Raw genomic sequence first — 24,717 nt, 5'->3', positions numbered from 1 at the left:
CTTATGAAAAATAAAGTCCTTTAGAGGGGCTGATAGTAGCGACAAATGCATCAGTAGTTCAGAGTTTAGTCTATGTTTGCATCTGAGAAAATGTGTTTGTGAGAGGATTGACCTGTGTTATGACAGGCAGGAAGAACCAGATCCAGTATGGTATTAGTGCTGCGCTGGATCTGACTAAATAAAACTAACAGTAGGCTCCCGAGTGAAAGATCTACACTGACAGCCTGCCAGAAAACCTCTTATAATAAATGCTGCCGTAGCAACAAAAACCGGGAATAAAATACTCACTTTTCTTTGCTGGACGCTGCGTCAATGCCCTGAGAAAAAATGAAAATACAGAGCATAAATAAGAAAGAAAGAAAAAAAAGGTCTCAAAATAGAGAAGGAGCAACAGTAAAAGTGAAAAACAGACAGTCTCAGACATCTGCACAGTTAATCCCTGTGAGCGAGTTTGATGTTTTAATTAATGCTCAGAGGCTTCAAATTACACCCTCTTTGCCCCAAGGGCTCAAACCCTCTGAGATAGAAAGGACAGAGGAGGAGGACAGAGAAAGAATGCAGGAATAAAAAGGAAATGAGACTTCAAGATTAAGGAGAGGGTGAGGGAGAAATGGTGAAGAACCAGGAAGCTCCCCTGGAGATCTATTGTGATTTCTGTTTTCTTTTCTGAAATTTCCAGTGGCTCTTTCATGTCGGCACAGAAAGCCTTGAAATTTTTCTCACTTTTTTTTATCCTAAATTTTATTTACAGAGCCTTGTCCAAATATTATAGTTTTAATGAACATATTAGCTTTGACCACGTTAAAATAATCAGTGAACATTAGAGGGACATATTGTTAGTGATTGTAATTTGTTCCATCAACTTAAATAATAATAAAACACATAAAGAAAACACTTAATGCTCCTGAAATGTGGAATCGTTTTTCCAGTATTTGATTATTACACTGCATCTTTATGAAATAAAATTAATATATTTTCAATTATAACAGAACATTTTCAAGTAATAATTTTGTGATTCGTTGTTATTTAATGGATTGGCACTTTTTGACTCCCATGGGAAAGGACATTTTTGCCCAAATATGGTCACTCCAGGTGAGGCAGAACTTCTTTACTTCAATGTAGCTGAATCAGATTACTGTTTAGTGTTTGTGGCATTCAACAAAGGTGAGGCTAGTCAGAAATTTCACCAACATAGCATTTTACATAAGTGAAATGTATATATATATAAGTACATAAGTTTGCAGTGAAATAACAAACAGCAAACTTGCTTGTTTCTTTCAGTCAACAATGTTTCTACCTTGGAGCAACATTCACCGGCTCTGTCAACTTGCAGGGTGGGCTGACACTGTTCCTAATAAACAACAGGCTCAGCTCCATAATCTGTCTTCTTTGGTAGATGCCATCACTGCATTAATCTTCTTATAACATAAGCAATACAACTCAAACACAGCTCCATTTCTTCCCAAACCGGCCCACAGTAAGCGTGAGATTTTGCTTGCTGATCTATCTCTAAAAAATGATCTAGCATGACAATGTTTTGGAGGGAATCTCACCATCTTCTTGTAGACTTTAGACTCCTTACTTCTGGAGAAAGCTCTATCAGACACCCAATGGGGCATCAGACCCTCTGCAGAATTTGCACGCGTTCGTTGGATTTTGGCCATCATGGCTTTCTCGTCTTTCTGAAAGGAAAAATAAATAAATGCACTTAAAGCCATGTGACCAAAAGCATTAGGCTGTTTGTGTGAAATATGTGGCAGTGGTGTGGTATTTTAAGCGGAGCCACGCAGATAAGAGCACTTACTCTTTTCTGGCTGCAGCCAAGCACCAAAAAGGTTTCGATGTTGTTTTCCTTCAGGTAAGCGTTCCTCTCCCCTCCGTATCCTGGTTCTACCTCATAATCCCCATTCAGGTACTGCAAGGTGGCTTTGGTAATGTGGATACGTCTGGGAACACGAGCAATTCAGAAATCAGAAGCTGCAGGGAGAAAAAGCGGTCGTCCGTCAGTCAAGCAGCAGGTGGAGCCGGACGTTCTCACCCTGCTTTCCCCCCGGCCTCCATTTGGTTGGCGAGCGTCACGTCATTGGACCAGACGTCAAACTGCCACTTGCGCAGGCCCAGCACCCCACAGTGCACGCGTCCGCTGTGAATGCCCACCCGCATGTTCACATTAACACCTGTCACTTCTCTTACCAGCCTGCAGATGAGAATACACACACTGCTTTTAAAAAAAAGACTTTGACTAACATTTCATGATGGTTTCTGTGTTTCAGTGCGTTAGTGTCCAATGTTCACTCACGAAATGGCTTCAATCATGTCTACTCCCATCTCCACACAGCAGTGGGCATGATCAGCCCGGGGCTCGGGCAGACCCGATACACAGTAGTAACAGTCTCCGAGGATTTTGATGCGCAGGCAGTGGTTCTCCTGTTCAACAAAGGAGCAAAATACAGATTTCACCTACGATGTTGGTTTTTCGTGAGACCTAATGTTCAGCTAGCAGTTCTGTGATTAAAAGCACTTTGGATTTGTTCAGCCTTTTCTTTTGTGTCACACTTGAACGTCTCAGATCGTCACACAAATTTTAATTTCAAAGATAATCTGGAAAAAAAACCCATGTTTATTAAGATAAAATGCTATCCAAATCAACATGGCCCTACAAGAAAAAGCAATTGTCTCCTCCTTAAACTCAGGTTGTGCTGCTCTTTGCAGCAGCAGCAACAAGTGTTTTTGATGAGTGCCAGAGTCTTTTACATCACCGCTGCTGAAATTTTATCCATTCTTCATTGGAGAATTGTTTTGTACAATGCAGGCTGAACATCAATGGCCTGTTTATCACATCTCGGTCCAATTTAAGTGCAACACTCCTCTGCTTTCAATTTGGGTTTTTATCGTTTCTGTTTTGAGTCAGTATGAGATCGGATTTCTGGTGCTGCTCACATCATCGTCAAGCTGAAATTGATGACCAGACATTCTCCTCCAGGATTTTCTGATATGCCACATATGGCAGGATGAACACCTTTTGTCTTGGTAATCTACAGAATATTTTATGTACAGTCTTGTGGACCAAGAAGGCATTTTTTTCCAGTTTGCATATATTTTTCTAGCATAGCTTTTGTGCTTAGAACTCTACCATAGAGGCATTTTTGTTTACTCTCTCTATTTTTTAAATCAGTAGCACTGAACATAATTCTGCCAAATAAAGTCTGATGTGCTGTAGATGTTATTTTGGGTTCATTTGTGACCTCATGGATAAGACAGAGATATACTCTTTATGTAATTTTCAAAGGCAACTCTTGGTAAGGTTCACAACTGTTTTATGTTTTCTGGTTCTGTGGATAATGTCTCTCACTGAAGTCCCAAAATTAAAAAAAATGTTTTGTAACTCTTTCCAGACTCATCTGTTGTTGAATTTCGTTATATCTGGGCTTAATGTGTCCCTTTACGGGGTGTTTTTGTCTACTTTATGTTGTCAGGAAAGTTTTTGATCTTATAGGTCTGGAAATAATAAAGTTGGTAAAATTGGGATTAATTAGCTTTAATTAATAGCTTAACGGAGGATGATTGCATAGTTTGTACATTTATAATTGTAAAATTTGTAACTATATGAAAACTACCTCTTGTATTTAGTTGGCTTAACTTTATCAGATATTGAAGTTTTCTGTTTTGTGTAACATTGGTGTGTTACACAAAACAAATTAGATTAAATCTTTAAGGAGACAAAATAGTTTCTCACATAACTGTAGATAAGTCTCTGCGTAATCTAACTAGTGGCGTTTGCAATTTATCAAAGTACATAATGCTATTTTTATCTGTGATACGGCTAAGACTGCAGCTTGCACAGCAGCGCTGGAGTCAGTGGTTCAGAGTTGTGCAGTGAAAGTCGCAGCAGCAGGTGTCTCACCGAGGCCAGCTTGTCGAAACGGGCAAACAGCTCGTTCAGCGTCATGACCAGTTCCTGGGCCGTGCACTGAGACGCCAGGCTGGTGAAGCCCTCAATGTCGGCAAACAGTATGCTGCAGATCATGAGATGTTGGGGTGGAAGTGGTAAGAGAGAGGAAAGGAGAAAGAAAAAAAAGAGAATTAGATTAATCAAATACAGAAGGAAAGAGGAAACTGCTCCAAATGCCACTGGAGCAGAGAAGAGACAAAGAGTCGCAGACATTTGTTCAGCCACGGCTCTCATCCTTTAGTCAGATTTAGGTCACAACATCCATCCCTTCCCTCTGAGAACACCTCCGCCCCCGTCGCCAGGTCTGCTTGACTTTGCTAGTCCAACTTTTAAAAGAAACGAAGCACAAGGATAAACAACAGGATGACCAAAGACGCTGTTCAAGGTGACAGATGATGCCGTCTGTCCCACGAGGGAATGGGTTTTTCATCTTTTGCACAGCTTCATGTGGGCAGTAATGTCTTACCTCCATATAACAGGTTAAGCTAAACTGTAATATTTTGATATATGAAATTTGTAACTTTTAAGCTCACAACTTTTAAGCTCAGAATATCTCAGAATGCTCTGTTGTGGTTTTTATATTTATCTTATAATTTTCCCTCAGTACTGTACTATGCCTTCCAAAGTATTTGTACCCTTTGGATTTTTTTACTTTTTGTCACGTTACATCCACAAGCTTTAATGCATCTTACCGAGATTTTATGTGAAAGAAGAAAATATAATAGTTCACAACTGTAAGTAGGAAGGACAACAGGTTTATGGATTTATTTTACAAATACAAATTTAAAGACTGTGGTTATGTTTACATGTGCAAAATTCCTTGATCGGATGGAAATGTATTCAGGTGAAATAATCAGAATGTATGGTTTATATGGAGTGGTATGCGCAGAGTTGTAACAGTTCCCTAAAAAGACAGAAGAAGAAGAAGAAGAAGTGGTACTTCTGTCTGTAATGTACATAAAAAACAGAGTTGTGTCTTTGTTTTGTGTCTTCTAAGGGACAAGAAGGGATCTGCACCAGGTTCTGTTACTTAACTCTCTATTTAAGGTGCAGGCTGTTCGTTTTCAGATCAACAAACCATTTTTTCTTCTCCGACTTATCGCACACACGCACAGTCAGGTCACACTGCCACATTCAGAACAAGTGTTTACATGTACGCCATTTGGATTATCAATCGGCATATTATACCACTTCTCTCATTCAGATTACAAATTCAGTCCAATCGAGCTGAATCTGATCAGAATAGTAATTACATTATGCATTTTTATTCTTATTGGTCATTTATTCTGATTACTTATGTCATCAGAAAAATGTAATGTAAATGTAAATGTGTATGTAAAGTGAGGACAACTTCCTCCCTGAACTGTGTGCTGTGTTCCTGTCTTTATGCAGCTGCTTGTTCACCAATGTTTTCCAAACAAATAAATAAGGCTTTCACATTGCTAAATTTATACTGTGATAAAGTCTAGGTTTTTTATTTGCTAAATTAAAACAGGTAAACAGATGTCATTCTTCTGTTTGCTAGTAGGTTTTGTTGGTCTGTAATATATGACCACAGTAAAATATACTGAGGATTGTGGTTGTAATGTGAACAAAAAACAAAATCCAAGAGCCATTAATACTTTTACACGTCTTACTAACTCCCACACAATAAACACATTCATTACTGGCCAGTCAGAGGCCAAACCACATTATAATAAAATCATTTTAAGGGTTTTTTTTTTTTCATTTGGTTCAGATAAACTTCAGCCTTGGGATTTTTTAGTAACTGAAATGACGTGACTCAAAGAACTGTGAGTCAGAGAGCTAATCTACAAAGGGAACAAAACCTAAGAAAACAACCCTGTGAGTCAAAATTGGGTATTATTTCACCTTCAACACTGAACCACTGGTGACTCTTTAGTATTTGCAGAGGTGATATTAGATTTTTAGGCTCTGCAGTGATAAAACAAAGAAAGAGATAAACTCCAAACTGAATTAAACTGATTATTTTGTGCACAATTAGTTCAATTTGAGAATTCTGTAAAACATAAAAAATTGAAGAAAATGATAATGAGTAACTTTTATTTGTTTATGTGATTCTGTGCTGAATCCTTCACAAAAAGACCTGAAAATAACTCGACAAAAACTAAGGGTTTTAATCTGGGTTACATCGAGGTAATTGATTGTTCCTGGAACATTTACATCTTAGTAGGGCAGCGGTGAAGCAAAGCATTATGCCACTAAGCGCCGTAAATCAACCTTCCTTATCTGGGTCATCTGCCATAGATCTCTGCAGAAACTGTATATTTCTTGTTCCTCTATTAGTAGTGAGTTCTTCCATTTCAGGATGTGAAAACCATGTGCTAATGGTAATGAGAAAGAGGCACAGGAAACGTCAGAATTTACTACTGAAAACATGGTTATGTTAATATCTGTGTCATCAAACCACAATATGCGTAACAGTCACTCTCAGGGGAAAAACATCTCATTCAGGTACAACGTCATCTTAAGTGGTTGTGTCCATTATTGGGCTTACCTCACATTATCGTGTTTCTGGATGTAGATTTTGTGAAACATCATGTCTTCCTTCTTGGCGTTGATATCAGCCTTCATCTCCATTGCAACGTGCCTCGGCAAAACAGATAGCAGCAACCGTTCCTAAACAAGGGAGAGAGAGAGGCAGAGGGAGGAATTTAAAAAAAAGACTGAAAGAAAGAGAGAGAAACACACACAGACATAAAGAGGACTTTTTAAACATTATTTTCCACTAAACATACTGAATGTGTCACTGTGTTTTACTGGCATATGCGTGGGAACGTGTTAGTTAACTAGGAAGGAGTGGAGATTTGTGTTTTTGACCTCACAACAACAACAACAAAAAAGAGAAACAAATCAGTCCGTGACATGGAGACTCAAATTTGTTGCTTATTTGCATATGTGCGATGGGTTTTCCTGGAGGACGATGGCACGGCTGCTCCCTGTCTGACTCTGGGAGGAAGCACAGATGTGATCGTACCTGCTGATGGTTCTCCCTCTGCAGGTGCTGCCTGGCCTGAATATATCCTCTCGTCTCCTGGAAGGTCTGTCTCTGGGAGACCTCAGCGGGATAGTGGGTGCAGATCCCGATGATGTTAGCGCACAGGAAGATCAGCACGTTGGCACATGTCTAAAAACAGAACCAGACGGGGAAGGTGAAAGGGAGTAAGAAAGTCAGGTACATGTCAGTTTTATTAGAGCAGTAAACTCAACTTGACGTGGGTGAGGTCGCGGAGGGAACCTGATAACATTCTGTGTCATAGGAGGGACCAGAAGGTGAGGAGCCATTAGATGTGATCTGGTTGTAAAGGATGGGCAAATCCTCATAAATGTAGGACATCATATCACTGTGTTCTGAATCACAGACCAAACTACAAACACTTAATGACTTAAACTGTTTTTGAGAATAACTTTAATCTTAGGTTCATGGTTAACAACATTGACTGTTTCTTTTCTGTGCAAACGGTTCAAATATTTAGTCATAATTGGGTCAGATGATTTTTGCCACCTTTCAAATCTATCTTTATAAATATTACTCAGGTTTTCTGTAAGTCTTCCTACATTTTTCTTCTTTGGATTTTCTCCTTGTAATGTTTCTGATAACAATCCTTGCATATTGTGGAGTGATTGGTTGAAGAATTAAGGTGTAAAAAAGGAAAAGGACAGATAGACTTAGGGCTGAGAATATTATCGTTTTCTTCCGCTTTCCAATAAAGTTCAAAGATTAATTAATCAGGTCATGTCTGTGCATTTTTTTTCCCATTTTGTTTTAATTTACATCTTTCTTTTGTTTCAAGTGATGCTTACATTTTTATTCTTTTGATTTATTTCATGTTTCAATGTCTTTTTTGTGTTATTTTGATGTTTGATGTAATTGCACTTCTCCAGTTTCGTAATCAGCTTATGATACTCTTCAGAAAGCAGAATGGAAAAACTTCATAATAATCCATGCAATTAGCTACTCTGATATTTAGCAGGTGTTTAATATTTTATAAAGTCCATTAAAATCCAAATCATGCATAACTTTGTCATAGATTTTGTAATCACGGTTATAAGTTAGTTGCAGAAGAATTAATTGTAATTTTCTGAAAAGCAATGAACTCATACTATACATTCTTCTTCTTTTAAACTGTTGTGTTTATACCACAACAGTATGAGTTTACTAAATGCTACCTCCACATAAAGTTTCGGCCTAGTCCATGAACAGCTTCATTTGAACAGTTTCAAAAAGTCAGCTCTTCTTTATGTCTGAAGAAGTTCTGAAACAGGACCGACGAGATGAATCATCTTTCATTTAAAGTATACAGGTAAAAAAACTTGGGTTTTCACTTAGTTGATACCAAAATACCAGTTTATCTCTCTCAAGCTAATTGGTAATTGTTAAGCTACAACTAAAGAAATGAAAATAAATTACAGTAAATCTTTATGCCAGGACAAGGGTTACACAATCCAATTCAGCTTTGGGTCACCATTAAGTTCTCTGCTATCTGTCAAAACAACAGTGGCTCATCCTCAGAGATTAGGAACTACATTCCTGAAAAAAATTGGTACTTTAACATCTCAAAACATTCAAGTATTTTAGGAAAGCCTTAAAAATGTCATAATATATTCTGACTACTTGGAGGTGAAATATAAAACAAGGGAGGGATGATTGATTTTTGTCCAGTACAGAATATTTTGGCAAGAATGATAATTTGATCCAGCAATCAATGATTTAGAGGGGTTAAATAAAAAAACAACAACATCCATGTATGTCTACTAATGTGGTGCTTTAGGCAGAGGCTTATGTAGCTGCCACTTATGTGCTGTGAAGTTTGAGAATCCACAATCTGTATGCAATTATCTGTGACTGGAACAGATTAAGCTGAGCAGTATAGTACAGTTGAATTTGTGGGGTCATTGACCTTCAAGGCATTCCTCTCTGCTGCTGCAACCACTGTCTGTTTGTTTTTCGGACCCCCCTTGTGGCAAGCCGAGCCTGCGAGTCTTCTTTTATTTTTTTTCTGCTCAGTAGCGTCAGACTGAACATCACGAACTGAGTCCCGAGTGTCCGTACTTCCCCTCCTTCAGAAAATGTTGGAGCATGCGCAGACACACGTCTCCTTCATGTTCAGAGACACACTCTGGCCTGGGAAAGTCATTTGACCTCTGACCAGAGCGCCTGAGTGTTTCCTCCACAGATAATATCATCAATAATGGGGGAAGAAAAAAAAAGTGCAGGCTCAGCGCCCATACAAAAGGCTGATACTGAATCAGGAGTCGTAACAGGCTTAAATATGGAGGCAAGAAGTTGAAAAATCTCTCCTTTGGTACCAGTATGTCTGCAGGGTGCTGGTATGTGGTCAAACCAGTGTCTGTTTGTATGCATGCTTGTAATTTGTGTTCATCAAAAATGATGGCGGCAAAGAGATGCAGAGCAAAAGATAGAGGTGGGTTATCTGTTCGGACACATACGCGGCATATTTTCATGGATGTGTCAGCGCCTTTTTCAAAATCTGAATGATAATTGAATCATAAGGGGTTAAGCTGCTGCGTTTATCATTTGCACGCTGCTGAAATCAGCAAATGAAAGCTGACCCTCTGTAAAAATAAAGCAATGACTTTTTTTTTTTTTTCTCCTCACGCTGTCCTGAGACGAGTTTACACTGTATACACCAGAGCTGACCATTTGTTGTCACAACAAGTCAGAGATAATCCAATAACCTATGCTTGAAACAGGACACTGTGACCGCAGCACAGAGGGAGGCAAATTCCACTGGGAGCCTTAGAAAGGACGATCAATTCTGGCCGACTTTTCAGCCTGAAAACAAACGACTGGTCCAGATTGGGGGGACATCCATAAAGACTTCATCCTCAGATAAGACAGAATCAAATTTCAGATATTTGAAGTAAGAAAAAAAAAGCACTTATTTGTTTTATCTATAAAAAGGAAACTCACTTGAGAGCTATTTAAAGGTGAGATGAGCTGGCTTTTAGGGCCCAGGTGTGTGAGCCGAACATCCACTCATGTTTTTTTTTCCACAACAAGCTTTGTGGTTGTTCCTTTGCACGTAAGATTGAATTTGTTCCACATCGTCACACGCCTTTACTGCTAACCAATTGTCTTTTTAACTCAGTCAGAAGCTCAAGCCTGCTGATTAGCGCTATATCGTGATGTTCTGTGTAGTCAAAGGCGACCTGATACTCCGGTTTCTAACATCTACTTTCACGTTAATACCAAACAGATGGCTGTGAAAAGACCCAGCAAGATAACTTGGTTAGGCGGCACGTCTGAGAATCAGCGGCACCTGTAGCTCCCACGAATACCCTTACCACTAATACACTTCTTTGCAATAAGACTAGTAAGCAAAATGTCAAAGACGCCTATGGAGATTTCAATCTAATTGATTTATTGATTGGTTTTGGTTGCTGTTTTGAAAAATTAGAAGTTCTTCTTCCTTTAAGAAAAAAAACTCTAAAGAAAACACCAAATTGTCACATGATTGCTTGGCATCACAATCTCACTCAATAAGGCATTTTAAGGCTTTTTACTCAGCCAATAAATATGGAGGAAGCTGTGTGTAAGTATGTATGTTCACAACAATGCTGATATAAAGCAAAGGTTTTTCAAAATGATAGGGGTAGTTGAAAACCCAACGGCCACTTTAGGTCACATCCGCCCACTGGTCAGCATGAGGAGTCATTGAAAGGAAAGAGAACCATTTGTGGGAGATTTTGGACAGGTTTTCTACTATGCATGTTGAAATCAGCTAACACTATCCTTGGTCTCCCCTGAGAACGGGCCTGCGGCACCACATTCGATTTTTCGCCTGTCTGTAGCCTGAATATTATTTCGAGGAAAGGAAAGCATGAGGAAAAAGCAATGAGCAATGCTTCTGTTAAAGTCAAGTTTCACGCAGAACCAAACGCACTTATAGGGGATATAAAATAAATCTGGAGCTAAGCATGAAGTGCGTGAAAGCTCTTCAGGACTGGCAGCTCTTTGATTCTGAAGCTTGTTTTGTCTGTTCAAGCATCCGGCCTCACAAATCCACCCCAGACATGAAGCTGACACTCCACTTCCTCAACAGAGATGTGGTGCAGAAGACACAGAAGCTGCTTTTCTCTCTCAAAGTGATCCAACTCTCACAATTTGAATAAAGTAGCACCTCATAGTTGATGATTCCTGAGCATTTATTGTGTAGATTTTTGGCTCTCTGAAGGTTACCCTTGCTCAGCATTTACATTTGCAGTGATCTCTTGGCGGTGGTGCTGAAGGGAATCCAAACATTAGCTTATAAGGTGTGGCTCACAGTAAGGTCTTTATACAGTCTTGCAGAAGGGTAGAATGTTAAAGAACAAATGGAGGAAGAGGATGGAAAAGACCTCACCTTGGCAAACAGACAGAAAATCCACTCTGTCTTTATTAACATCCCACTGGACAAAACCCTCGAACAGAAGTAAAGCTGGAACGTACAAGCGTGCACACTGAGTTACTCATTCATTCAGGGACAAAACGAAATGCCAAAGCTGATGTGCTGATCTATATTACATTTCATGAGAGGCCTTTTGTGTTGGTTTGTTCTCATGCAGGTTGAGTGAAGGTGACTGTGGTATCTCAGTAACTCATTTCAACTTCAGAACTGAGTTAAACAGAATAAGTGGAAGTGAAAACTAAGAACTGACGTCACACAGTGCTTGGGAAACATCACACAGCATCAACAAACTTCAAGGTGTTTATTTGAGATTTTATGTGATGCACTTCACAAAGTAGAGCAAGATTGTTAGGTGGAAAGACAGAAATAAATATATTTTTTAGAAGTCTACAAATCTGAAAAGTGTGGCACACATTTGTATTCAGCCACAGTGATTCAGCCCTCTGTAAATCCACCTTTTGCTGTAATTACCCCTGCAACTCTCTGACATGTCCTTTGTTTCTCCAAGCTGTCCACATTTGGAGGGAATAGTTTTTTCTCCAACCATTCTTCTTTTCAAAATAGCTCAAGCACAGTCACTGGATGAAGAGCATCAGCAAATATTAATTTTCTGGCTTTACAATTGGTTTTTGATCTGGACTTTAACTAGGCCAAATCAAACCTAAAAAATGTTTTGATCTAGACCATAACATTGCAGTCCGGGCAGTTCCCAACTACTTTGTTTTGATCTACGTCACATAAAATCTCCCCCAAAACCTCTTGAGATAACTTGGTGAAACGTGAAAAGGTTTGCAGAGTATGAATACTTTTGTGTATAATAAGCGTAATATATTTTCTAAAATGTCTCATCCCCGTAAGCAATGCAGGAGTCTTTCTAAGCTTAAAAAAGTCGATATATTCTCTGTACTCTGTACTCTAAGCTGGAGCTTAAACTCTGAAAGGCCAGAGTGCTACGTCCCACAAGTCAACACATGGACTCTGGGGACACTGACTGCTGCTGACATGAAGGCGACTCTCCAGCAAATGACCTTTGATAGGCATCTGCAACTTTTTGAATTTATAACAGATGAGAGTCACACAGTGTGGATGAATGCCTAAAAAGATAGCGTGGTAAAAATAGGCAATGGTGAGAGACTTTGTGGAACTAGCTGCTATCACTCTGCGGCTTACAATGATATATAATTAGTGACAGAGAAAAATGCTTTTCCTTATAAAGATGAACGCCGCACTGGGGTGTGGGTGGCTGTCTTTGCCATCTTGGGTCCCCGCCGACTGGAATCAGAGTTTTGTTTTCGTCAGGACTCGGGCCAAACCAAAATTAGTCTCAGGCGACCTGTGAGACGTCAAAGTGATCTCTGCAAAAAACTGAGGCAAATTCCACGAAGCTAATCTGGGCTGAAGACAAGCTGAACATCTGTCTCAAAAATAAACCCTGAAATAATACTAGGATGAGAAATGGCGATTGGTGAAAGCAAAATGTCAGCGATACCTCAGGTTGTCTGGCAAAAGCAACCAAACAGAAGAAAATAGCAGTATTATGTATTTTCTAGGAACAGTTCCATTTTATTGCACAATCAAGTATCTATGTTGCCTTAAGTTGTCATAAAATTGGTGTACATATCAAACACACCTTAAAAGAAATTGGCCTCTGTCTCTTTAAGAAGCTCCTGCTCTTTCCAACACAACATGTCATCACAACAATGCTTTTCTATTATGCTGTTTCTTGGGACCGTTGGACTGAGAAGTAGTAGCTGTAAGATAAGCAGTTCTGCCAGGTGTTTGCTAATTGCTGCTGCTGCCGCTAGTCGGTAGGAGCTGAGTGGTGGGAGGCAGGGGGGAGGGGGGGGTCTCTTAGGTGGAGGCTCGGCTGGAGACTGCAGCTGCAGGGAGGAGCTTTGTGGAAAAGGTGACAGCAAACATTTCTTTTTCTCCCCTCCAGAGGGTATTTTTGTGGGCTCTAGTGTCCCTTATATGAAAGTAGGCTGACAGGAAAGGGGAGAAGACATGCAGCAAAAGTCACCGGGTCCGGGAATCGAACCCGCGACAGCACCTTCGAGGACTCAAGGCCTCCAAACGTGGGTCGCACTACCCCCTACGCCATCACAGCACGCCCCTACAGCAAACATTTCTACACCCAGAATGGCTACCAGGGGAGATTCAAGGATTGCTCAAACATGCAGAAGAACCAAAGCAACACTCCAGGAATGTTTTTGATGAGGGAATAACATAATAAAATGACATAATGCTCAAAAAAATCAATTTTACAAATACAATATTATTTTTGTCTCACTTATTTCTGCCTGTTCCTTCTTGTGGATTGAAGGGCTCCTGGTTTTACAGCTTTCTCCTACAAACATTTGACCGCAGCACATTAAGGTAGAAGAGTTAAGGGCACAATCTTAGATAAGGCCCAGATAGTCCAATAAAGTTTTATTTACTCTGTAGTGTTAACTTTAAATAAAAATCATAATATCCCTCTCTATTCAGCTTTTCTCCGTTTACCTTCTTCCTTTTTCAGACAGAATGCATTTGGGCGGCTCTGATTTTACAGCTTCTTCTGGGAACTTTATCTGTATTTACCCTCTGAATGCTGAGAAAAAGGTAATCAAGAGTCCACAAAACCACAGAGGGTTTCTTGGCTACTAACAGACAACTTAACAAACAAATGTAACACAAAAAGAACTGTGTTTTTGTTGTTGTATTGTTATTTGAAACCTGGAGCAAGGCTGTTTCCCTAAAAAATGAAGCAGGAAGACTGCATTACTTTGTCTCATGAATTTTGTTAGTCTCTGGCTTCTCACTGCAGAAAACTAACCAACAGGTTCTGAGCTCAAGGCCTAGCTGCAGGCACATTAATCATTTTGCATTCTTTTTGTTTCCCGTTATTTTTTTTGTCTGAACAACATGTGGAACCTGAGGTTTTGAAGGGAAATTTGAGGTTTGATACTTTGTTTCTGCTTTCAGCAACATCCATTCTGTTTTAATTTTACAGCATAAAATAATGAGAATCAGCTTTAATGCCAAGCTTGTGTTAACAAACAAGCAATTTGACTACAGCTTCACATGCTTACAGTGTACTGATACTATTGAATAAACCAAACACATGAACTAAAAAAAGCCCACTGTGGTTTTCTTGACTTCTTGTTACCTTTGTCTCAGTATTCGAAGGGAAATGCTAAATAACAGCTGTTCCCAAGAAATGCTTTCAGTTTTAGTTTTCTGAACCAGTTTGTGGTCTCAAAGGTTTTAAATAAATTACAGTTTCAGCTACAAATATTTGAGGGCATTTCCATCCTGTGGTTTAATGTCCCAGAGAAAGTGATGGAGTGACTGGAGTGTCCCCCAGCTGTATGGAGCGTAGGGTAACGCAGCCCTTACCAGCACCTGCTGCAGTGAAATGGTTTCCAGCTGACAGAAAGAAGGCTTTTATCCTTTTCCCTCTCTCAGAAATAAAACACATTTGGTTGTTTGGATATATTTCAGTTTGGCAAACCGAACTCAGTCCTACTAAGGGAGCAGTGTTTTAAAACTCCAGTTGGCAAATGACAAAGCAAAATATGTGCAGCCAACTGAATCACCTAACCAAAATCTGCTTAGTTTAAAAGAGGACAAAAGCAAACACATGTAATAGTCTGTGAAATAAGCTGGTCAAACTACTATTACTTATAAAAGGTAAAAAGAAAAAAACACATATTAACCATTCAAGTTCATTCATAGATCAGTTTTCATGCAGTATTTCTTCCTGGTTTCTTATTTTTCTTTGTTCTAAAACCTAAACACTGAAATTAAGCCATCATTCTCACACAAAAATATGTTCTGAAGAGAAATGTGACTTTTGTGGCTTTGATTAACTTAGTAGAAACAAAAGCAAAAAAAAAAGATGACTCTTTTAGGCTGTATAGGCTGCTGACCCCTGTACAAGAAGACTAGAAGAAATGCCTTCTTCTGTTCCTTTTCCAATTATCACTCATTAGATGAAGCAGATTCAGAGCACAGCACTCGCTGTGTGTCATAACGTCCTGGCTTCACAGGGCTCTGGCTCCCTCGCTGTTTGTCTGGACGGACAGGAGGGGAGAGCGGGCAGGCAGAGGGCAGAGCTGGACATGACACCCTCCTCCCAGCTGTGTTTTCACCAACCCTCCACTTCCTGTCCGCTGAGATCCTCGTAGGCACAGCTGCAACTACAACACCACAGCCAGAGGAACGCCAGGCGATCAGTCACTGTAAGTTTGGCCACCTTTTGCTGATTTGGACTGTCTTAAGGAGTCCAGACCTTAACACAGTCCAAATCAACTAACTGTTTTGAGTCTGAGCTAAACATCCAGGAATTCAAAGATCGACTGTTATAAGATCTCCTTTTAAGCACAACATGAGGCCACCTTTGCACCTAAAGACAGAGCAACTTAGCATGAATATTTAGACAATGCTGTAAAACCGGAAAGCAAAGTGACCTGCAGAAGCAACAAAACTTGAACGTTTTTAACCTTTTCTCAGGTTACACACTAAATTTTACATCAAGGACCAACACAAATGGTGCATAAGAGTTAAATGGAAAGTAAATATTTCAATTTTATTTGTAAAACTTTGCTTTGATTCCTCTACATGAAGTCCAAGTTCAATTCGGAATTGCCTTCAGAAGTCACACAATGACCACAACATGACACTGAAGCATGGCTCTGGCAGCATTATGTTGTGAAGATACCTTTTCAGCAGTGTAGACAGAAGCATGCAGAGCTGACTAAGAAGAAAACATTTTGGACATTGTAAAAAATTTTGAGGCTGGCAACAGTTTGATCAAATGTCTCAAACTCCAGTCCCCAAGACTCACTGTCAACTTTTAAAAACAACTATTCACATGTGTTGGAAATGTTGCTGGAGCTGAATATTCTGGTTTCATTCAAAACATGTCTATGTGTTAGAATGCCTCAGTCAATGTCCAGACTTTAATCCAATTAAATCCATGTCCAGACTTGAAAACTGACGTTCATAGATCATCAGATCTTGATTCAGAATGGGTTGTCTCTCAAGTTACTGTGTGTGTTGGGGTGTGATGACCAAAAACTTTGCTTTAATCTGAATTACCTTCATTTGTAGTAGTCAAATAAAAGTAAATTATGTTCATTGTGACTCTTTGTGCATCTGTTGACAGCAACAGCAAAACTTTAGCAGTTCATTCTCCTGAACTGTGCACGATATTGGCTTTTACTACAAAGTACACAGATCAATACAAGGACAACAGGTTATAGTTTAAACAGCAGAAAATATATATTTTCAGTCCACAAGCTGCTTAGTCAAGGATGGGCTGATACTGAATTCATGAATGTGACACATCCGGCTTTTAGCACAAATTCAGGACCACAGTGGAAGGGAGTCATGTAACATGTTTATGAAACCGGTGTTTCATGAGAATATGAGCCCAAGTGTAGAGTTTCAACCTATGCTTGAAAGAGCAAAGCATGAGCTGCATTGCATGTATATGACCTTTGATTTATGATGTTCTGCTCTCCCTACTTTGCACTCTGCTGTGCCGTGGTGTTCCCAAACAAATGCCGCTGGAAATGTGGTTCACACGGACTGAACAGTAAGAAAACAGAGAGTAGGACATTGCAATCGGCAGTGAAAGGAGAGACATTTTTGGGATCTATAATTGTTACACTAAACAATCCATCTAATCAGCTTTTCACATTTTAGTGGGGGGGATTATAAATTCCAACTTCATTTGGATTTACTCTGAGTGTGTGAAAATAAAATCATGGGACCAAGGCCTTGTGCTAAAGATCATTCATTAAAAAACACTATTGTGAGTCTGAGGGAGAAATCTGCACAAACTGGACAAAGCATCAAAATATATATATATTTTTTCTTCCTGTTTTACAGGTAGCTGCTGAGGAGACATCAAGTTTAATGGGGACAATGATATCCCTGACAATAAAAAACAGGAGCTGGCCAGACATGTGTACATATCAGGGGGAGGAAGTCGGGTGTCTATTTGTGCACAGCTAGTGAACGTGCTGCTACAGCCTCGCCTCAGAAAGCACAATCTCATGCCAGTCTGTCATAAAGTGTCAGTGTTTCCCGTGTGTAATTACAGCTGGGGTAGTGGGAATAACAAAAGACAGTCGGCTAATGTGATGGTGACCTTTGACAAAGGAGGCATTCAACTTCCATGCCACCATAACTGGAACGGACAGTGCACTCAGCAAGAGACGAATTATCCATAATCATGCATGCCACAATTTAACAGCATAAGGATTTTTACTGTATATTACTGATTATTATGACAGTTCAGCCTTGATCCTTGTATTTACTTTTGCAGAGTCAAATTACTGGTAAACAATGAACTGTTATTAGAAGCCTGCACTTCCTGGTCCGTGATTATAAGCAGGGTTGCTATTTCCCTTTGGATTTAAAAGAAATGTACGGCTTAATGGTAATCCTAATTTTTCCCACTAGCAGCAACGGAAATTATCCGTGTTGGTCTCTCTGTTTGTAGTTGTAATACAGTAATGAAAGAGTCTCCACCCCGAGGTTGGGTAGGTTTATTATTTGAGCCACAGTGTTGTTTGAACCAAAAGAATTGTGGGAAACATTCTCACCATTTCAGTCACATAAACCACACCAACCTCCGCAACTTTCTCTTTGTACAATTTTTTGTAGGTACTATGCTAGCAAAAATTATTTACCATTTTACAGATATTCCCTGTATTTACTGTTTTTATCATCACACTGTTATAATTATAGGACACTGCAATTTCTGCTACGTGCAAAATGTGGACAGAATCACAGAATTTAATAAACAAAATGGAATCCACAATAAAATGGGGAATTTCACAGCTATCATCAGCGAGAAAGGAAGGATATGCTTTCTTTGGTGTTTTATCCGCTACATCTCCCTTATCCGCTGTTACCTGGTTAGACTCCAGCTCTCCCCTCCACAAAAACAAAATAATCCGGTCAGAAACACTGATGTTTTCTCAAAAAAAAAAAAAAAATCAAATAACTCAATGCTTAGCGTAAGCTGCAGGGCCAGTGAGTTTTATGAAACAGAAGAAAACTCAACTGAGAAAACTCAACAGCTGCAGTTGCAGGAAGATGAGAGCTAAACTCTGACAGTAATCACTTCACTGGAGATGTCTGTGGCAGATGGAAGAAATAAAAAAAATGAATGTAGGCCCTGATCACTATTGACATTTTAGAGAACTTCATGCTTCGCTCTTTTGACAAGCTTTATGGATGTGCTGATGTCATTTTCCAACAGGAACTGGCAACTACCCACAATGCCAAACGGTGCTTTAATGACCACGGTACCACAACCACCGACACACTCACATGACCCAAACCCCATCTGAGGAGAATCTGAGGAGGATCGTCAAGACGAAAAAGAAGAGGCAGAAAAATCAACACTGCAGAGAAACTGCAGGTCGCTCGCCCATATTTCTGCATTAAACTTTCTATTCTATTGTTTTTATTTACTATTTAAATTACATAAAAAACTGATCATTTACAAGTGCAATTTCTGAGTTGTATCTTTAAATGTGGCATGAAATGAAAAGGCCAATTCAGTACACATACTATTTATTAGAATTCCCTCTACGGAAAAGTGACTTCAATATGAGAAACGATTTTTTTTTTTTTTTTCAATTTTGGTCTCTGAGAAATTATTTTCAAAGCCTCTGCCTCTAAAATGTTCCAGTCAAGAAGCCAAACAGACATTTTAACACCGCTAAAAACAACAAAAACCCAGATCATGAAAATCAACTGTACTGAGATAGAGAACAGGCAATCAGCGATTTCATTTTCAGTATAACATTGCAGTCAGAGAGCACAGGTCATTTTCTAAAAGAAACCTGTGAGTTTTACACATGCTTCTCACCTCCACTCTCCATAAATCACTGCCTACAAGGTTCGGTAACTTAAGCATCTGCTCAGTCGTTGTCTTCTGAACTAAACGAATAATGTCGGACTGAGTAATACTCATGATATTTCATGGATTGGTATATTTCTTAGCGGTGTTAAGCTGAAGAATCTGTATGTTTCCATTAAGACACATTTCCGTTGAGCCCATAACAAAGTGCCAAAAGAACAGGTTATTCCTTTAATGCTGGATCAGCATGCAGGAACTAAAACAAAAGCCTTTAGATCAGGCTCTGTCAAAGAATTCTCTTATTTAGTATTTGAATATCTAAATGTATCCTACCAATCATGAACAGCTTACATTTCTTGTAAATATGTATATGAATGTCTATTATTTGTAAATTATTACAAGTCAGATAAGAAGTCTGAGCATTATGCGTAGGCATGTGAATGTTACTTAAAAACGTATTCAATAGAAACAAAAACATCCAAACACACAGACGTCTGAGACCTCAGCACCACCTTTAATCCTACTTAGGATGACTGGAATAAAGTTAAAATTTCAAGATGTGTTAATTAGAAAAAATTATTTATTAGGAAAAATTTGCAAAATAATAAAAGGAATTTGATCACTTCTTATGGTTGAATTGTTTTGGTATTTATGTATAAAAAGGTTATTCTTTCTGTTTGAGTTATTTTGGTATGATTGGATCCTATCTGGCTGGTTTACAAAAAAAAAAAAAAACTGCTACTGTAAATGGAAATGTTGGTTATTCTGAATGTGACAGCCAGCTAATGTTAGTGTTCATTATTTGTTATTGGTCATTATTTGCGCTCTAGTGGCTTCCAGATTTGCAGCAGAGAGTTTATAGATTGAAGCTCAGTTAAAAAATGTTCTGTATTGCTGGTCATAACATTTTAGGCATCAAGGCAGAAATATTCTTCCCCCACCTGCTAACTGTGCATCAATTCATTAGCATAGAGAGTGTGGAGATGTCTAGACAGAATTGGAGTAACTGTATAGAGAAGGTTAAATCCTAACCTCTCTGTAGTTAGGTTAATAGTCACTGTGATCTTTCCACAGTGTCATACTCCAAGTGCCTATTCTAATCACCTTCACGTCAGTCAGGCTGCCTCAACAGACACTAAAAGTTGGGGACAAAAGGCCAGGACTACAGCGAGCCACATTCATCTCCCCACATGCGTTCTAATCGTTAAAGAAAGGCCAGACCCTAATCTAACCAAACATCTTTGGTTAACAGTTTGAAAACGGATTTTCAACAGATTTGTTTACAGATGTTTTACATACAATCTGACAGAGTTTGATCTGGTTTGTCATAAGAGATTAGCAAAACGTTAAGTCTCTAGATCTACAACGCTGGTCAAAACATACCTTAAAAGACTTTGCACCTGCAATTGCATCGTAAAATTTGGTCGACAAAATTTTACGACGCAAAATTGTAAAATTTTGCGTCCCCGTATTCATTGACGGGGACTGAATGTAAGCTCATGTCACACTTTACAAACTTTAGTTAAAAATAATTTTGGAGTTATGGACTATGTTATTTTCACCTCTGAATTATCTCATCTTAAATAAAACAAGAAATAAAATACACTGAAGATGGTGGTTGTAATTCGACAAAAATGTAGAGCAGTTGAAGGGCACTGAAAAAACCAACCATTCTGTGCTAACGCTACGACTCTGAAGGGATTTAAGCAATAAAAATTCCTTGCAAACTTTCCAAAAATGTTGTTCAGTTTTCACTCAGCTCACACTCAAGTTTGCAAGAAATGTTATCAAGGGAATAGAAACAATTATGGTTTCAAGAGATGGAGCAAAAAAGAAAAAGAAATACACATAAATAAACAAGTTTTATTATAATGTGAGCTGATTCTTTCTCCCAGGACGCGCATGAATAATCTTAATAATTTAAAGCTAACTGTCTGCAATAACTAAAGACCTGTAGGGAAGCACTCCTAACTCTTGTTGTTTGTCTGTTTCAGAAACTATAGAGAATGTTAAAGTAAGAGCCAACACCTTCTTTAAATTTACAAGCTGGAAACAGAAACACAGACAAGGGAGTGGTGAAAACATGAAGCTGTGAAGCCTTCAGAGCTCTAACCAAAGCAATCTCCATGAATAAACATCTGGAGGTGGGTTTGCACAATCTGCAGGCATGGAACAAGCTGTATCCATCAATACTCAATCAATGATAGATGGAACCAACTTAATGCGTTGGAAAATGCGTGTAATTTATATAATTTATCCGGATGTGTTGTGCAAATGAATAATGCTAAAACCAACACAGCTGTTTTCAAAGAGGAAGCCTCACAGAACCTGGCAGATGTCTCTTCTTATATCATAACAGGCGACAACTGTATTAAGAGCGATTAAACCGTTCCCCTGTAGGGTTCTGGAGAAACTTTTAGTGAACAGCAGCAGTGCTGCATCCCTGTTCCTGAGAGCTGCTACACATTCATCTCTCTGCAGTTATCTGAAGAGACCCTACAGAGCAGAGGAAAGCGGACCGGTGCAGAGTGCTGAAAAGCTGGGATCAATGGAAGCAATCCCCACGAGTAGCACGAGCTCAATCTCTCCCTGTTGTGAAAGAAAAAGGCCACTCCATGTGAGAGGGGTTTTGTGAACATGGAAATATGACTCAGAGAAGGAGAGAGAAGAGACTGGTGGGTCTTTGACATAAGGGTGAGTCAGCGGTTCATTTTATTCATGTTCAACATCAATGGTTTTCCACTTGTCACCACAGTCAAAGCCCACAACCTCCGTCCCCTACAACCACCTCCCCTTCTCCGTGGCGGAGGTCCCTCACAAAGACTTCTTTTGTTCTCCGTGTCGTCCGTTTCTCTTCTGAACTGATCTGATCCTGTATGAATATCTCTGCAGGAAAACGACAAATGGGAGAACAGGCTGGCTCATGAGGGATGACGAACCAGAAGAAGAGCAACACAAAGACCCCCTTTTATGGGAAACTGGTTTGGTTGTTCTTATTTTCTTTCAGCTATTTGTTAAAAACTCAGACTTGTTTGTCACCTGGACTGGGTTAGCTGATTGGCACCATCTGCCTTTTCATTAAATTTACTCCACAGGTCCCTTTGTTCTTGAAGGTGCTTTGTCATCATTTTCTACCAGTGCTTTGTCTTTGTCTTCTTGTTGCTCAAGTACCTGCTTTTGTGTATCATCATTTGGACTTTCTGCTACTGCTACCTCCTGTCAATGAGGCTTCATTTTGTATAAATAATCCAGTCCAGAATAGCTTGTTGCAAAGGCTGCAGCTGACTTCTATCGTCATTAAACAACTCCAGTCTAAAACATGTCCCAGATGTTTATGTGAACGTGATTTAACCTTTTGCAGTTCTGCACTGGAAGGTTACGTTCCAGTTTTGAGCGTGCCGCACACTTAGAAAAGAATATTTAAAGTGTCTGATGTAAACGTAAAAAGGTAACATGTTATGGCAGTTTAGCTGAACTTCTACCAAGTTTTAGACTGCCTTAATTTTCTGTATGCTAGTTATTCAGGTTTTAAATGTTTTTCATGCTGTGTTCTACATAAATGTCTCATGAGTTTCCACCTCTTATTTCCTCTGTAAATACTCAACAGCTTCTGTACAAATACCCATCCAGTGCAAACATGATAGTAGTTTAAAGGTTCATAAGATAAGGATCGCATAAACCTCTATGACATGTTTTAAGGTAAAGATTGTTTCAAAACAGCAAAAGTCTTCTTTGTCTTGGTAGCTTTCTTGCATTAGCTTTAGCCTTTGGACCACGTCATATGGACTTATACAACAGTTATCTACCACAGGTAAGATATTTCTGCCTTTGAATTTTTAATGGAGCCCCACCTCAAAAATAACGTAATTTCCATATTCTCACATGTCCCAATCCTTAGGTGTAGTATGTTCCTGTTCAGTTAGATGTGTCTCAATTGTATTGATGATGCACATGGATGGAAAAAAACAAAACATTACTAACTGGTCCATCTTCTAACAAACAGGATTCCCTGCCCCACTTGTGGTAGCTTCACTGTCTCTTCTTGCTGTCTGTTTATTTAACATCACATATCATGCTAAAATAAAGAGCTGCACTGACAGCCAATATTTACCTCCAAATCCATAAACTAAATTCCTGACTCAGTTCTTTAATTTTTCCAAGCAGTTTAAATTATTTTGTTTTAACTTGTGTTTTCCAGCACCCCTTACAAAATATAGTAAAACTCTCTTCATGCTCTATGATCTGGGGAATGTAACATGAGACTGTTGCTGTTAGATTTGAAGTACTAAAGTAAAACTAGTAATTGTTCTTGAGATTGCCACAGAATAACTCTTCAAACTGGCGGACGGCAAATTGTTATTAAGGCACCACCATTTTTCTTCTTGCAATAGCACAATGGAAAACAAGAAACAGTGTTTCGTTGTAAGCCATAAAAACATTGTACCAAGTTCACTGTCCAACTGTTAGGACTCTCGTCCTCTCACTGATTGTTCAAACAACATGAAACGTTTTGTGGTGAAAGTCCAGATCTCAAACAGTCTATCAACAGCAGATCTGTGCAGCCAGCCAGGGCCAAAGTAGACATCAGCATCAAACCATTGAGCCGCTCGTCACCCTGTTCAGACTAGGAGTAATGTCAATATGACCTTTTTTCAGACTGTCTCTTTTTTCCTCTCATTGCTTGACAACCAAAACAACAAAAACAAACAAAAAAAATTAATACAACTTCTCAATTTAGGAATTTTGCAGCTGATTTTTGCTTGAGATTAAATTTTCCTATGCAAACACTTTTTCTCTAACTCCTACAACCCTCCAACATGTGTGTTTATCACCTCAAGCTGAAGGAATTTTCCATTTCACGCTAACACATAAAGTGAACTTTGGTTCACTTAGCAGCCTACAAAATGGCAAGAAAAATACATAGGATATTTCTAATAAACTGAATTTGTTTCCCAGTTAGTAAGTAGTTGTCTTACTAATATCCTTAAAAAATGGTTCTGACCTGCGTATAAACAATCTAACCAAGTTAGCATGAGCTCTTGATGCTTTAAAAAGTGATATTACATAAAAACATGCTGGCTCAAACTCCAAGATCATTTTAATATTACTGGAATAAATTTACAACTGTAAATATGACAGATCAATATTCTGGGATATTAAATGGACCAAACTCGTGCATTTTGTGCTTATGGCATGTTGGCTAATCTGAGAAAGGTATTTCGAACTAACCGGTGAGAATAGTGTTTGTTAGCCAAACGCCTGTGGAGTTAATATGAGCTTTTAAAACCAAAACCAACTTTACAACGGCAAACATCTACTTTATGAAAAGATTAAATGGGAGCAAAAGGACTAAAGACACAAAAACAAATATAAAATGTGCAAGAAATGTTTCCAGTGTGCTTCCAGATGAAGCGATTACAATCTGGCTCCAAAGTGAAGAAGTAATGATCCTGTTTTCCATAAAATGA

General features: G+C 39.0%; 1 protein-coding gene across 3 annotated transcripts in view; it reads right to left on the bottom strand.

Annotated features, from left to right (window-relative positions):
* Nucleotides 1-24,717, bottom strand: part of LOC116726867 (adenylate cyclase type 6-like) — a 46,152-nt gene that overhangs the window by 13,679 nt on the left and 7,756 nt on the right. For all 3 annotated transcript variants that reach the window (XM_032573790.1, XM_032573808.1, XM_032573798.1), the window contains 8 exons: nucleotides 6,951-7,100; nucleotides 6,471-6,592; nucleotides 3,905-4,016; nucleotides 2,300-2,427; nucleotides 2,039-2,197; nucleotides 1,805-1,946; nucleotides 1,554-1,682; nucleotides 289-317 (listed from right to left, as the gene is read on the bottom strand). In XM_032573790.1, the coding sequence (XP_032429681.1) occupies nucleotides 289-317; nucleotides 1,554-1,682; nucleotides 1,805-1,946; nucleotides 2,039-2,197; nucleotides 2,300-2,427; nucleotides 3,905-4,016; nucleotides 6,471-6,592; nucleotides 6,951-7,100 (971 nt within the window). The remainder of the gene's footprint in view (nucleotides 1-288; nucleotides 318-1,553; nucleotides 1,683-1,804; nucleotides 1,947-2,038; nucleotides 2,198-2,299; nucleotides 2,428-3,904; nucleotides 4,017-6,470; nucleotides 6,593-6,950; nucleotides 7,101-24,717) is intronic.

The sequence above is a fragment of the Xiphophorus hellerii genome, chromosome 1, assembly GCF_003331165.1.
Source record: "Xiphophorus hellerii strain 12219 chromosome 1, Xiphophorus_hellerii-4.1, whole genome shotgun sequence".
Taxonomy (NCBI): domain Eukaryota; kingdom Metazoa; phylum Chordata; class Actinopteri; order Cyprinodontiformes; family Poeciliidae; genus Xiphophorus; species Xiphophorus hellerii.
The sequence above is the reverse complement of the archived record's forward strand: the minus strand, read 5'-3'. Positions and strand labels throughout refer to the sequence as shown.